Source organism: Sciurus carolinensis, chromosome 17 (assembly GCF_902686445.1).
Source record: "Sciurus carolinensis chromosome 17, mSciCar1.2, whole genome shotgun sequence".
NCBI lineage: Eukaryota > Metazoa > Chordata > Mammalia > Rodentia > Sciuridae > Sciurus > Sciurus carolinensis.
In genome coordinates, this window is record NC_062229.1 from 19,379,212 (window position 1) to 19,395,591 (window position 16,380).

Here is a 16,380-nt window from a genome sequence, read left to right on the forward strand (position 1 = left end):
AATGAGGGAAAATATCCATTAGGGCATACGGATTTAATTTTTAAACTATAGATGTGGGAGGTGAAGTCTACAATAGGCACCATTCTTAGAAGTAGTAATTCTTTTCCACCCTCTGACTCAATTCCGCCCCAATTACAGAAGTATGAATTATTCTAGTTTATGGTATTGTACAGCCTATTCCTTTCACCAGACAGGGACATGGGGAGGAAGAGTAGAGTAGCATCTCACATGTCACTGCGTGTCCAAAATTCTAAGCATAAGCATGTTATTCTTAAGATGGTACTGTCCCACAAGCTGTCTTCCTCAGGCTGTAGGTTCAAGTGCATGGTTAAACAAATGTCCCACAGCTAAAAACAGGAGCTAAGCCATGTAAGAGGCCACAGCCATAAATCTTGGTTTTTAAGTCTACCCACATCCAATACCACCAAATACATGATCAGGCTGGCTAGAGGCCCACAGTGTTATCTTCTGTAGCAAAGGCTCCAGAAACACAAAATCCTAGAGACAGTTTTATGAAACAGCAGCAGCTTAGGGACAGACCCAGAACAAAGACCTTTCCTCAATTGTAGACACTGTGATTTGCCTATTCTGAAATTCCTCATCCCTCGGAAAGAGGGCAAACTGAAAAAGTGGGGATGACACAGCAATCCTGGACAGGTTCACACACTGTTTACACACAGGTAACTTGATGAGTTTGTAAAAACCCTCTGCAGGCAGGGTGTGGTGGTGCACACCTGTAATTCCAACAGCTGGGGGGAGAGGGGGCCTGAGGCAGAAGGATCAGATTTGAAGGCAGTCTCAGTAACTTAATGAGGTTGTAAGCAACCTAGTGAGACTCTGTCTCAAAATTAAACAAATAAGGGGGGAGGGGGGTGCGGGACTGGGGATGTGGCTCAGTGGTTAAGCGCCCTTGGGTTCAATCCATCAACAACAAAAAAGACAACAATGATAACAACAACAAAAACCCTCTGTAGAATTTTTACAAAGACAAAGTGGGTGTTCCACACCATTTTGGGTGATAAATTCGTAAATGTCTACAAAAGCAGCATACATATGAAAGTCTTCAAAACCATCAAGAGCTGGGCATGGTGATGTATACTTTTGTAATTCCAGCAACTTGGGAGGCTGAGGCAGGAAGATCACAAATTTGAAGCCAGTGTCAGCAACTCAGCAAGATCCTGTCTCAAAACTTAAAAAATAAATAAATAAGAAGAACTGGGGGTACAGCGCAATGGTAAAGTGCTGCTGGGTTCAATCCCCAGTACCAAACAAAACAAAACAACCCATCAAGAGTCTTTTGATTAACATCATTATAAATTTCTTATCCTAGGAGTATAAAGTGCAGGAAATCTTTCAGATAGTCTATAGGGTTCAAGGTTTACACACATGGGCAATTTGGGGGGAAAAAGAATCCACAGCATTCTTCACATTCTCAAGGGGTCCTCCAACCTCTTCTCAAGAACTGATGCTCTAGTGAGAAGCAGGGCTGGTCTCATTCTTGGCCACAGGATTCTCATTTATTTTTAGTCCCTTAAAAAACACTGAATATTTCCAATGGTTGGAGCTAAAGGGAAAAGATTACTATAGTAGAGCTAAACACTTGTTTTTGATTATGGAAATTTGAGTAGGCCTTTTATAATACTAGAGGAATGCCAAGCAGCAGACTACAAGAACTTGAGTACAGAAACAGCGTAGCAAACAGCAAAATTACAACTGTAGTTTTCGCAGGCATGGAAGATGATTAGTCTAGTATAGTGAAATGTCCTGCAGTACAATTTTATTTGTGTAAACATTTATTGAAATGTACTATCTACCTGACTTCTAATCCAGGACTTTCCTTCAGTTCTTTGACAGTGGAAACTGTCAAGCCTTTGTGCTCTCTCAGGGCTATTTCTTGACAAACTTAACCCTAATAAGGTAAATGAGTCCACCTGCTCAAACAAGTGACTTTTTAAAAAAAATTTTATTTGAGACAGGGTCTCATTAAGCTGCTTAGGGCCTCACTAAGTTGCTGAGGCCAGCCTCAGATTGCAATTCTCCTGCTTAAGCCTCCTGAGTCAGTGGGATTACAGGTATACACACTGTGTCTGGCCCCAAGTGACTCTCAAGACTTGGCATGACTCCTCCCAGAGCTCCCACAGCAGAACCATCTGTGCCTGACAAGATAAACCATGTCTTTCATTTCTTCCTCCAACAACAGATTTGGTTGGGATACACACATCCTTTAGCATCTTCACTTTACTCTCTTCATGAGCAACTCATTCTAAAAAGATTTCAATGACTTCTGGTTGACCATGACCTAGTATGGAAAATTAGCTTCCACTGTTCAGACATTCAAAATTTCTTGCTTGATGTTAGAGGGTACATGCTACTTCCAGTACAGGGGAGATTGCTGAACAAGCATCCCATCTGGTATGCTTCATAATGATGAGCAAGATGCAGCTGGAGCTACTACTTGGGATGAGTGAATGAATGGATGAGAGACTGGTCAAAGGTACTGTACTGGAGGCAAGGTGGTTCAGCATCCCACTCTGCACAAGAGGAATGGGCAATGATTCAACCCAGAGCCCTCTGCCATAAGAGTGTGCTACTGGGAGGGCACTCTTAACCTTAAGTCACCATATTAAAGAGAGAACAAATTCTGAAATCATCATTCTGAACCCCTGGATTCAGCTGTGTCTGAGACTGACTTCAGACTTCCTTGTCACATCAGTCAACAATTTTCTAACAGAACAGTCATCTTAATAAACAGGGTGGGAGGACATTATCTTAAAATAAAGAACAAGTACGTTACAACACAACAACCACAAGCATGTACAAAATATTGTTTATATACTTCTTGTTTCAAAATACTAACTAGACCTTCACCACCACATACTTCCTCAAGTCTCTCCCCATCTCCAACAAAGGTTCTAGAAATCAGTGGGTACAAGGAAGAAAAAATAAAGACATGCATTTCACCAGCTACTAGAAAGCATAATAAGGATAACCACTGATGAAATGGTATATAAAGGGCTTAAAAACAAAACAAAATAAAACCCAAGGTACTCACAATTACCACAAAGTAACAACAAAAAAGAATGTTATTTACATTCCCAACATGACCCACAGTAAGAAACACATTTAATCATGTACACAACATGTAAGAGCAAAGGTTTTGTGAATTAAAACTTGAAATGAGTAACACTCTCTGACATTTCGATTTTCCCCTAAACAGAGATTGCAACCCACTAAATTCACTGTATTACCTGATTTGAATAACCCAGATACAAAGAATTACTTTTCCTTAAAACCCAGATTTCAGGGCTGGAGCTGGAATTCAGTGGCAGAGCGCTTGCCTAGCACGTGAGACACTGGGTTCAATCCTTAGCACCACATACAAATAAATAAAGGCATTCTGTCCATCTACTACTATAAATAAATAAATAAATAAATAAATAAATAAATAAATAAATAAAACAAAAAAACCAAAAACCCAGATTCCAGTCCAAGTTCTCTGGAACTCACATCTATTTAATACACTTTAAAAAAAAAAAAAAAAGGGCTGGGGATATAGCTCAGTTGGTAGAGTGCCTGCCTCACAAGCACAAAGCCCTGGGTTCAATCCTCAGCACCGCAAAAAAAAAAAAAAAAAAAAAAAAAAACACCCACAGACTTGGAGCCAGGCACCATGGTGCATGCCTTATAATCCCAGCTACTCAGGAGGTTAAAGCAGAATTCTGAGTTTGAAGCCAGCCTCTAATTGAAGGAGACTGTTTCAAAATAAAAAAGAACTGGGAATGTAGCTCAGTGGTAGAGCACCCTGGATTCAATCCCCAGTAAAAACACTAATAAAAAAAGGGAAGATGGGTGAATAGTCCATCCAAGGCTACACAGCAGGTGGGGTCTGCCCCAGTTGAAGTATGGCTGCCCACACTGCTGGGCTGTACTGAAAGGTTCCATATTCTAGCTCATATAAACCTTCAAAATAATGAACCACTCCCACAATATGTGTTCCTCAAACTGCATAGAAAATGTTTCAAATGTAAAGTGCCCAAATTAAACACACCATCTTCTTATTCTTTTACACAAACAACATAACCTAATAGGTCAATCTGCACACAGGCATGTATGTGTCACTGCCTGAAGCAGGACAACTAGGGATATCAGCCCTACACAAGGACAGGGGAATTACTAATTGGGAGTTTCTCCAAATTGCATAATACCAAGCCCAACACCTCTCCCCTGGCACTGACTCCGCAGTGTGCCAGTGTCTCTTCACTAAACAGCAGCTAGAAACAAAAATACAAAACAACAATAGTAACAATAAAAAGGGGTTGGGGATGTGGCTCAGTGATACGATGCCTGAGTTTTCAACTCCTGATACTGCCAAAGGAGGGCGGGGGTCTAGAAAAAAAAATGAATTTCAGCCTTGAGCAGAAATCAAGACAAAGTGTGTGGCAAATGCAAAATAGGAAGGGCCTGAACAACTGTTCTCATAGTTCTTCAGGCAAGGAAAGATTCTTGGTCTCCCCCTTTTCTACCCCAAGGAATCTCAGTATTACAGTAAGATGTGCTGCTCAAGTACCCACATGGTGCCACCTTTGTTCACCATCAATGCTGAGGAATACTGACCTAATTTTACAAAGGACAGAACTGAGGCTTATGAGATTATGTAACTTGCTGGAGGTCAAGGACAAAGGGGTGGGACTGGTCTGAACTCTGACAGGGGATTCCACAGTTCTTCCTTCCATACACAGTTCCACCCAAGCCTAACGAACCCTACTTGCCTCAGCATGAGGTCCCACAGTCTTTCTACACTGGGTCAACAGGTCAACACACATCAAAGAAAATATCACAGAAGAGCCCATACCTAGGACAAACTTAAAATAAGGTCTTTATTTATATCATACATCAAACAGAACACATGGGAAATCTATTCAAATTCTCTTAAGTTAATGCTCAGATTATCTGACCAAGGTCTGAAAGAAATACATGCTTCTAATGATATTTCACAAAAACAAAAGGTATCCCTTAAGGAACTGGATCCCTATAGCCTTAGTAATAGTGACTGGCATCAACTAGTTTTTCTGGTCAAAAGACCCAAAGTCCAGAAGTAGACCCCCAGTCTCTCAGTCAAGAACTCCACTCCCCTGGCCCATCTAGCTGCCTGGTTCAAAAAACGAAACCCTTCTCAGGAGATTATGACTGGTGGCACATACCATCCTGAGGACCACAATACTTTTACAAAGCCTAGATGCCAATACAATTTAAATCAAGGCCAAGGGAGGTGAGGAAGGAATGGAGAGATGTTGTGACTATCACTGAAAAAGCTTCAGTCCACCAGCACCTCTGGTTCTTGTCCAACAACTTTGTTCAGATAACTAGGTTTTCATAAAGGGGATAAGTTACATTTTAAGCCAGCAGATGCAGTGGATAACCTTCCCCTGCTGGATCATTTTTCTAAACTCTGCAGGATGCATCCCAGGGTGGAAGCCCCCAGAGTTGCTTCATTTTCATAAGCCCATTATCACCATTCTTTATTTCATTATCAGATAAAACAAAGGCAATCCCCTTTCAAATCCCCTCCTCCACTGATCTCCACTCACAACTTCCTTAGAAGATGACACAGTATCCCTGCAAGGCACTGGAGGATTCTGGTGTTACCTACTGACATGGCTGGAAACCAACCCCTGCATCAACTGGTACACATTCTCAACTGTCAATGGCTCTACTCTCATCCCTTGTGTCTTCTTCCTGCTTCTACTGATTGATTGATTGATTGATTTGTATTGGGGACTGAACCCAAGGGTGCTAAGTCACATTCCCAACCCTTTTAATTTTTTAATTTTGAGATAGGTCTCACAAAGTTGCTTATTGCTTTGCTGAATAGTTGAGGCTGGCCTCAAACTTGTGATCCTCCTACCTCAGTCTCCTGAGTTTGCTGGTATTAACGGGCATGCACTGAGTCCAGACCCACTTCTATTCTTCACCCTGGGCAATGAGAGCAGATAGCTAACCTTGAGAGGGCACTGCACTGGTGCCAAGATTTGTGCTGTGTGCCCTCTGAGTTCCTCATTTTACCCTCATCTGAAAGGTAGGCAAATGAAGCTCAGGGGAGGTTGAATTAGGGACTAAAGATTGCATAGGAGGCAACAGGGCCAGGAATCAAACTGGGTTTGTGCCAGAAAGGTGGTTTCAAGAGTCTCTGGGACAGGACAGCAAAAGTGAGACTGGACTGGGTGCCCAGAAAGCTGCTCCAGTCCTCTACAGTCACCCTCCCTAGCACATTCAAATAACACTGGGCTGCTATCCCAGGGTCAAGAGACTTGATTTGAGGAAACAAAGTCCAACTCCAGGCAAGAGAGGAGAAAGAACAGAGATCATGTGCCAAAATGCTTTTGTCTCTCAGAATCCCCCAGAACACATTTTATTTTTAAACAACTATCATTTATAGAGAAAAAATGCTAAAAGCTTCACTCACTCACACACCTGTAATCCCAGCTACTGTGGATGCTGTGGCAGGAGGATCCAAAGTTAGAGGCCAGCCTGTACAATTTAGCAAGACTGTGTTCCCCCACTGAGGGGGGGGGGGGCATGGGCGGCTGGGAATGTAGCTCAGGAGTGTGGTAAAGTGCTTGCCTAGCATGGGTGAGGCCCAGGGCTCCATCTCAGCACGTCCAAAAAGAAAGAATGGAACAAACTGTCCCTTTTCCCTAACCCTAACACTGAAATCATCTTTTCTTCAGAATGGAATACATCCTATGACTTATGCTTGTACACACGGCTGTGGTTTTAAGAAGGCTGGAGGCCTGTTTAGACTGAAAAAATAAAATGAAGGTTTTTTTAAAATATTAAAATCAACCTTTCAGTAACAGTAGTTGGTTAAGACTGGGGTACATCTTCCAAAATGTTTTTATATACCAGCATTTCAAATTGTTCTGTAAGCACAGGCAAGTTAAAAATCAAATAAGGATCAAACCATGCAGAGCACAGTACAACATGTCAACATGCTGACCTGGCACTTCCATTTCCTCATTCATTTAAATGGTTACACTGCATTCCATAAAGCTTTTCTTTTGACACTTCTACTAAAAACTCTAGAAAGTAAATGAGCTTAAAAAAATCACTCTGCATCCATCCTTAAAAAGGCTCAGCAATTACAATTACTATGCGATCTAGCCAATTCCATTCCTAGATAGCTGCTCCAGGAAAATTCATACATGTCACACAAACAATTGAATATAAACATTTATAGCAGCACTATTCACAACAAAAAGTGGAAACAACCCAAATACCACCACTGATTATTAGATACAAATAAAATATGGTATATCTACATAATGGAACATCATTCAGCCATTAAAAACAAAGGTAGTACTGATTCACACTACAAACCTTGAACCTTCTGATAACATCCTGGGTGAAAGAAAGACACAAAATGTTATACATGATTACAAAAATACCTAAAAAAGGTCAATCTAAAAACAGTACAGATTAGTGGTTTCCAAGGTAGAGGGGGAGTGACTGCTACACAGATATAGGGTTTCTTTTAGGGGAGATGGAAATACCTTAAAATTGATTATAATGATGGATGCTCAATTCTGTGAATATGCTAAATACTGACTATTTTGTCATATGTGAAAAGTATCTCAAAATTGTTATTAAAAACATAGAAAGAAGCCAGGCGCTATGGCAAAGTCTGTAATCCCTGCCCATAATCCACGCCCCTTCCAGGGGCTGAGGCAAGAAGACTGAATGTTTGAGGCCAGCCGACACAATTTAGCAGATTCAACAACTTAGGTGAGACCCTGTGTGTGTGTGGGGGGGGGGGATGGGGGGAGCAATAATGTACCCCTAATGTAGCTCTGTGGTAAAGTGCCCCTGGATTCAACACTCGGTATCCACAAAAAGAAAGAAAAACAAACAAAAAAGAATGAAAAACACAAAAAGATGTCTGACAGGATTTTTTTTTCAACAGTGTCATCCTCAAATTATATATGATTGATATCCAATAAACATTTGGGGAATGAACACTTAAAAAATTATATTATCAAAACAATGTTATTGTACAAAATTATCTTTGTCTTCCACATAGTAAGAATCTAGTAATTATATAGATGAGCTGATTGTATACCCATGAAATCACAATATTAAAAAGAATATGCTCACTGTGTGTGTGTTTTAACGTGATTATGTTTTTACTGACAACATGAGATTCACATTAAGAAATGTTACCCATACATGTTCATTATGTCTGGGTTGAATACAACCTAAACTCACTCATCACTTTTCAAACTGCTAAATGGGGGGCTGTAGATGTAGCTCTGTAGTTGAGGGCTTGCCTAGAATGTGTGAGGCCCTGGGTGTGCTCCCACCACAAAATAAATAAATTTGCATGCCATGCTGCTCACATTAAGTCTACGGAAATCCCTAGAGACCTCAATGTTATCTTAAAGTTCACATTCCTTGTAGTTGCTATTGAACAATTATGCCCACTAACAATATTTTTAAAGAATTATTTGCATTTTGTAATATGGACATGCCAAATTCTTGCTCAGTTATTTCTAACAGAAAGAATGACAAAGTCAAAAAACCCTGCCTTCATGAAACTTATATTTCTCTTTTTTACATTTTTTAGCTGTAGGTGGACACAATACCTTTATTATTATGGGGTGCTGAGGATCAAACCCAGGACCTCACATATTCTAGGCGAGTGAGCTACCACTTGAACTATAACCCCAGCCCAGAACTTACATTTTTTTAAAAAGTAGCTTAAGGAAACTGTTTTTACAAACATGTCTTATATGCTAGCATCAATAAGGAATTCCCCACAATTCACATTCAAACTACCAGTCTTTTCTAAACACTAAAAATCACAAAGATTTATGAAACATTAGTAGCAGTTTCCAATGACAAGCTTTTCTTTCCTTTTATAAGACCAACATGGTCTACTTTACAAGATTATTCAAAATTAGAACTCAAAATAACTGACATCCTCACAATCTTCAGACCATGACTGTGGGTTGTAGGAAGTTCATTTAAACAGTAGAGGATTCAAATTGCTGAGGCATCGAACAGTTTTTACTTAAAAAACAAACGTCAAATCTCTCCAAAATCTATGGATCTCAAGTAATTCAATAACTTGAATTGTGTAATGTGAAAATATTGCATTCTCCCCCACCTCCGAAAGAACAATTTAGTACAAAGATCACAAAAACTGGCTCAAAAAGGTAACTTTTGGAAACAAAGTCTAAATTCCTTTAAACAATTCAATAATTTAGTGGAAATTTTACTAAGAGGCCTGCTCTAGCTAAGTTTTCTTTCTTCTTTTTTTTCCAGCCTCCCTGTCCTCCAAGCTAGGAATATAGATAACCCAGAACATCCAAACAATCCTTAGCCACTCTCACGGTTCTAATTTATCTGTATGCAAAATTCCTTTAATCTTCAGCAATCTGCATGTATGGAATGCTGTCAAGATACAAGGAAGTGGAATCTTCCATTTTCAGTGGAAACCCAACTAAAACCATCTTAAGAGGTTTAGAGACAACTTTACTCCAGCCTGAGCCTTTAGATGTTTTCCAGGCCTATGCAAGGATGGTGGATAACAGAGTAGCAATGCGTGTAGCTCCAGATTAGGTTTTTCCATCTCAATTTGATCAATGGAAATCATCTGAGAGGTTTATCCTTCTCCAAAGTTTTTTGGGGGAAGCAGTGGGCTATCTGCAATTTCTTGGTGGGAAAAGACCCCTATCCAAATTAAACCGAAAGGAATGTTTTATCAAATTATTGTCAATGTCATAAAACAGACTGTGGCATACAGGATCTCCTTGAAACTGGAAACACATTCATAAATTCTTCTGAATATCACTTTCTTTACAACTTCAAAGATCTACAAATTCGAAGAACAAACAATTTCGGAAACCTAACAGCTCCATTCATAAAAATCTCCCAACCATTATTACAGCACCAAAGAGTCACTGGTTTAGAGATACACTGCAGCTTGGTTTTTTTGGTAACTAGGGATTAGTAGAGCCCTCTCAAAAGACATTTCGATTCTCAGCAGGCACAGAGTACAAGAGGTCACTTATAACCAATACACACACACAAAAATGATCCCACGAACCGAGAGGATAAACCTCGCCCGGTTGCACAAAACGTAAACAAGTAGATTAAAACAACAATTCAAAAAACAAAGCGTTTTCTTCAGTAAAAGGGAGGTCAGCCACTCAGCAGAAGCACATGACTCATCCACGGGCCTGAACAGAAGTATTTACACCGTCCACTACACCCAAAGTGGGATTTCCCATCTCCATCCAAGGCCGAGCCTTGGGGGCATCACAGGAGAGTGAAGTTGTGCTATTTCCGTGTGTGTGTGCGTGTAGGGTGGATCATTTTATTTCGCTGAATCACAACTCCCCCACATTCCCACCCCAAACCAGAACACGCACACACACAACACCTTAAATAAGAGGCCATGGCAAGGACGCCAGCGAGTCCGACCCAGCAAAACAAAGCGCCCAGCGAGGGGCTGCCAAGCTGGGAGTGGGTGGGTCAGGAGAGCCCGGCTCGCCCAAGTCACCTCTCCTGTTCCCTGGGGGTTGTCTTCGGACAGGCGTGAGACCGCAGCCTCCTCCCTCCGGAGGCAACCTGCCTGGTTCTCCACAGGGCCACGGGAGGCGTCTCAGAAGGTAAGAATATGGGGCGGGGGCGAGCTGCCCCAGCCCGGACAGAAGAATCCAGGTGCCGGAAGAAGAGCGCGCCAGGCAAAACCCACGTGAGCGCCAAGGCCCTGACGGATCCGCACGACCTCAGCCCGGCACAGAGGCGCCCGCGGCCACCACGCCGGGCCTGGACTTACCCCGGCCCGGAGCGCCGCGGACCCCGCGGCGGCCGCTTCCTCCTCCTCCTCCTCCTCCTCCTCCTCCTCCTCCTCCTCCTCCTCCTCCTCACTTGACAAAATGGCGGCGGCAGGAAGTGCCGGGCGCCTCGGCCCGCCCCCCGCCCGCCCCCGGCCGCCCGCCCCGCCGCGGCGCCCGCGCCCCTCGCCTGCAACCCTGCCCCGCCGGTCGACCTGAGCATGGGACCACGGCGCCAAAGGTGGGACGCCGGCAAGTCACCCGACCACCCCGACACCAAGGGTGCAGCGGACCCGGCCCGGCGAGAGCGGAGCCGGAGGCCCGCAGGCCCAAGCCCGCGTAGCCCCGGCCTCCCCGCCCCCGCGCCGCGCCGATGGCGTAGGTGGTGGCGCACCGGCCCCATTACGCAATGCAGGTTACGCGGGACGCGCGGCGGACCCCCACTGCCCGCCCTGCGCCGCCCGTCGCCCCGAAGGACACCGGTCCTTACCTGAGACGCTAGGCCGCACGCCGCCCCCGCCGGCCGCCCGCTGCCGCCGCCCCCTCTCCGGGACTGCCTGCGCGGCGCCGGGGCCCGCCCGCCGCGCCCGCCGCTCCGTCGCACTCACAGGCCCAGCTCGCCCGCAGGCACCGCCGGCAGCTGCCGCCGCCGCAGCCGCCGCCGCCACTGCTTCGGCTCCTCGGCTGCGGAGAGCAGAACAAACAGCCCTGCCGCCGCCGCCGCCGCCGCCGCCAGCGCACTGACGTCACCGCGCACGTTGCGCGCGCGACCACGTGCTGTCGCCGCCGCCCTGCGTGCGCGCTCTGTCCCGGCTCCCGGAGCGAGCAAGCTGCGCAGAGGTAGCTCTGGAGGTGAGGAGAGTGCTGGGGGCTGGCGCGCCGCTTGGAGTAATCTGGCAGACCGAGAGAGGGGACCGGGAAGATCTAATGAGGGCGATCTCAGACCGAGAGCGGGGATCCCGCAGACCGAGGGGAGACCCACAGACCGGAGGCTGCGCCTGGGAAAAGATCTGAAGGTTGAGACCGACGTCCAACATTTGAAGGAGGGCATCGATGATAGATCCTCCGAGGGAGGACGTGCGCAGCGATCCCGAAGACTGATGGACGGGGCCGAGAAGAGACTCCTGTCCGCGGGAGGCCGCCTCAGTGGAAGCCGAGCGCTGAAGTCGGCGGTGCCTGGAAGCGAAGGCGAGAGCTAAGATGGGGGCGCTGGGGCTGAGGTGAAGAGAAGGAAAGGAGGTAAGAGGAGGCTGTCGCAAGGCTTGGCGCCACCTTTCTTGGCTGGCCTCTAGGATCTAAAGATCGGAAAGCGCTGGTCTCCGAGCCCGGGCACCTTCGCATCCTTGAGACTCAGCCCGTAAGTCAGCTCCTTCTAGTATGTGCTTAGTCTAGATGTGTGACTCCGGACAGTCACACACCCCTTCTGGGGCTTGCAAAGAAAACATCGACCTGGAGCACAGAAGGTCTTAAACACTGGGTTTATTTGTGATCCGTCAAAGGAGGTTAGGGTTAGGTTTCTTGCAACTTAATGTAACGATTCTGTGAAACTTTTCAAACCTGGAAACATAACCACCGCCTCTCCCTTTTGCCTTTATCTTCACTCTCAACACTTTTAGTCCCGTCTTTTAATAATAGACACGATTGTAACTCTGTAGTAGAATGCTTGCCCAGCAAGCATAACCCCCAACACCACCAAACAAGAGAGAGAGAATGAAAGAAAAGAAAGCAAAGTAAAAATTCTAGCAAAAAAAAAAGAAAAAAGAAAAAAAAAAATTCTAGCAGGGCATGGTGATGGTGCACCCCGTTAATCCCAGCAATATATAACCCGAGCAACTGGGGAGGCTGCAGCAGGAGGATGAAAAGGCCAGTCTGGGCCATTTAGCTAAAACCTAAGCAACTTAGTGGGATCCTGTCTCAAACATTAAGGAAAGGGCAGGGAATGTGGCTCAGTAAAGCACCCCTGGGTTCAATTCCCAGGTCAAAAAAAATTTTGTTAAATAAAATAAAGATTCTAGGTAGTAAAAATTTTCCTCATGGTGTCTTATTTTAGAATATATTGACATGACTGGATACCATTAAAATGAATTGTTTTTAGCTGGGCATGGTGACACATGCCTGTAATCCTAGCCCCTGCATAAACTGAGACAGGAGGATTGCAGGGTTGCTGCCAGCCTGGGAAATTTAGTGAGACCCTGTCTCAAAATAAAAAATAAAAAGAGCTAGGGCTGTATCCTCAGTACCACCAAATTTTTTAAAATTATGTGTGTGTGTATTTTTTCTACTATGGTGTTTGCTCATGAATAACAAAGGGCAATCACAAATTACTGATAAATCCTAATAAGCAAACTAAAAACTAAATTTCACTTTTTATTTATTTATTTACTTACTGATTAATTTTCGTGGTATGGAGGTTGAAACCCAGGGCCTCTCAAATGCTAGACAGATTCTCTACCACTAATCCCCAGCCCTTTTTTATTTTGATCAGATATTACACGTGATCTTAGTCAAAAGGCCAAGAAGCAATTTTTATTTTGAGACAGGGTCTCTAAATTGCCCAGGCCGACCTCAGACTCCTGCATCAGCCTTTCAAGTACCTGGGATTATAGGCATGCACCACTGTACTCAATTTACTCTTTATTTTAACAGATCATGGGATAAATGATTAACTGCAAGAACTACAGGTATTAATTGTAATTCATTCCTCAAAGCTTCCTTCTAATTTTCTGTTGCAGAACATTGAAACTTGTGAATATCTTCTGGCTCCTAATTTTGCAATTTGTGGAAGATGATCAGAAGAAAAACAATAGGAATGTACAGAGGACTGTGTCAATATGACAACTTGTTTGTTGTTAAGGAAACAAGAATGTATCCATTTTAGGTTTCCCTTTCCCTTAGTTGTCTTGCATTATCCATATAATTTATTATCATTACAGGCAACATATTTTTGGAATTGGGAGCTGCCAGTTTGAAAGTCACATAATAAAATCTGTCCTTTTTTATGAATACTTAGAGGAAAATAGAATGCTATTGAGAGATACATTGGCCAGTTATTATGAAAAGAAATTACACAAGCCAGGTGTGTTGGCACAAATTTGAGCTCAGCCTAGGCAATTTACTGAGACCCTATCTAAAAAATAAAAAGTACTGGGGATATGACTCAGTACAATGGTCCTGGGTTCAATCCCCAGTACAGGAAGGAAGGAAGGGAACAAGGAAACAGTAAGTCCTGGGGTGAGGTTGAGGTACAGAAGACAATTAACAGAACAAAAGGAAAATATCTTTATTTTATTATATAGTCCCACTCATTACAGACAAAACCATATGTCTAACTTGAAAGACTAGACCCAACTAGATGACTGTTGCCTATTGCTAGAAATTAAATCTAACCTAAAATAACTGTGAAAGCTATAAAGGCAGTTCCAGAAACTATCTCCAAAACAATTTTAGGAGAAAAATTTCTTTCTCTCTCTTTTTTTTTTTTCCTTTCACAGGGCTTAACCTAACTCTTCATATATAGGTCTAACTCAGAAAATGATTATCTGGTTGAATGAGGTTAATAAAAATGGTCTTGTTACTTAATGGTTTGCTTTTCTTTTTTCTTCCTTTTTTTTTATTGTACTTGGTATTGAACCCAAAGACGTTTAACCACTGAGCTACATCTCCAGGCCTCTCATCCCCTTTTTTTAAATTTTGAGATAAGGTTTGCTGAGTTGCTTAAGGCCTCAAATAAGTTGCGAGGCTGGCCTCAAACTTGCCATCCTCCTGCCTCAGCCTCCCCAGTTGCTGGGATTACAACAAGTTTGTACCACACTGCACTTGGCTAATGGTTTACATTTTGAATAAGTTCTTTTTACTTTCTCTTGTTTGAACTGTATTTGTAATAGTAAAACCTAAAGAAATTAATGAAAATATTAAGGAATGAAACATGAAGTACATTAATAATTCTTATTGATTTTAAATATCTATTACTCATTTTAAATAAAGTAATACATGAAACCAGCTTAACTGAACAATACAAGAGAACAGAGGAAAAATTAAGTTTCCCATCTCTCTTTCCCTACCCCAACAGAATAACCAAAGTTATGATCTTAATAATGTTTACTTTTAGTCTTGTGCTGTGTAATCCAATGGTTACTGGCCACATGTGACTTTTGATCACTTAAAATGTGGCTGCCCCAGATTGAAAATTATTGTAAGTGTAAAATACATACTGTATTTCAAACATCAGTGTGAAAAAACAAATGTAAAATATCTCATTATGAATTTTTATATTGATTATATATTGAAATAATATTTTTAATCTATTGTGTTAAATAAAATATTTAATTTTAACTTCCTTAATAAGACTATTGGAAAATATAAAATTATGTATATGGCTTACATTATATTTCTTTCTTTCTTTCTTTCTTTTTGGTATTGGCAATTAAACCCAGGCCCTCACACATGCTAAGCACACACTCTCCTGCTGACTATACCCCTAACCCTCACTTCGTATTTTTACTGGACAGTATAATCTCAGCAACTCAGGAGGCTGAGGCAGGAGGATCACAAATTTGAGGCCAGCCTCAGCAATTTAGCAAGACCTTGTCTTGAAGTAAAAATAAGTAAATAAATGAGAAGGACTGGGAATGTAGCTCAGCATCCCTGATTCAATTCCCAGGACCAAAGGGTTGGGGGGAGGAGAGGAATGATAGCCCAGGGATTGACAAAATTTCTGAAAAGAACTGAATAGTGTCTTAGGTTTAGTAGGTAAGTGAATGGATGTAGCTGTGGTCCAGTTGAACTTCATGAACACTAGAATTTAGAATACCTTAAATTTCATGTGTCATGAAATATTGTCTTTTTGATTTTTCTAACATTTTTAAAAAATGTAAAAAATAATGAGGCCAGATTTGTCTCATGTGCAGTAATTTGCTGATCCCAGCTCTGGACTTTCACGTAGATATTTCTTTACTGTCATATAGAAAATACTCTGAAACTTTAATTTGTGGATTTTTTTTTTTTTTTTTTTTTTGTGGTGCTGGAATTAAACCCAGGACTTTGCAGAGGCTCTACCACTGAGCTATATCCTCAGTGCTTTTTATTTTTTTTAATTAATATTTTTATTTATGGATGGACACAATACCTTTATTTTATTTATTTTTATGTGGTGCTGAGGATCGAACCCAGTGCCTCACACATGCCAGGCAATTACTCTACCACTGAGCTACAATCCTAGCCCGGCCCTTTTCATTTTTCTTGCACTTGTGATCCTTCTGCCTTAGTCCCCTGAGTAGTTAGGATTATAGGGATGCACCATGAGACCCAGCAATAGACTTTTTTTAGTCATTTTAAATTTATATAAAATTTGAGTGGCGGTGGCTGAGGCTATAGCTCAGCGCCAGAGTGCTTGCCTAGCACATGTGAAACACTGTTCGATCCTTAGCACCTCACAGAAAAACAAAGACATGCTGTTCATCTACAACTACAAAAAAAATTATTTTTAAAAAAACTTGAGTGGAAAGTACAGAGTTCCTACATCACTCCTCCATCCCCATTTCCC

General features: G+C 42.6%; 2 protein-coding genes across 2 annotated transcripts in view; one reads left to right on the top strand and one right to left on the bottom strand.

The window, feature by feature from the left end:
* Positions 1–11,580, bottom strand: part of Brd4 (bromodomain containing 4) — an 85,095-nt gene extending 73,515 nt beyond the window's left edge. Inside the window, exon 1 of the mRNA XM_047532430.1 lies at positions 11,329–11,580. The gene's annotated coding sequence lies outside the window, so the exon portion shown is untranslated. The remainder of the gene's footprint in view (positions 1–11,328) is intronic.
* Positions 11,060–15,172, top strand: LOC124968209 (translation initiation factor IF-2-like). Its single transcript, XM_047530500.1, has 3 exons — positions 11,060–11,216; positions 11,334–12,195; positions 13,571–15,172. Exons 1-2 carry the CDS (start codon positions 11,060–11,062, stop codon positions 12,035–12,037), a joined length of 861 nt encoding a protein of 286 aa, XP_047386456.1. The 3' UTR covers positions 12,038–12,195; positions 13,571–15,172.
* Positions 15,173–16,380: the final 1,208 nt, after the last annotated feature.

Excerpts from the sequence above, each read along its gene's own strand:
- LOC124968209 (XM_047530500.1), top strand. The coding sequence starts at position 11,060 with ATGGGACCACGGCGCCAAAGGTGGGACGCCGGCAAGTCACCCGACCAC. Across the intron at positions 11,217-11,333 it reads CCCCGCGCCGCGCCGATGGC|ACGCTAGGCCGCACGCCGCC; the intron begins GTAGGTGGTGGC and ends TCCTTACCTGAG.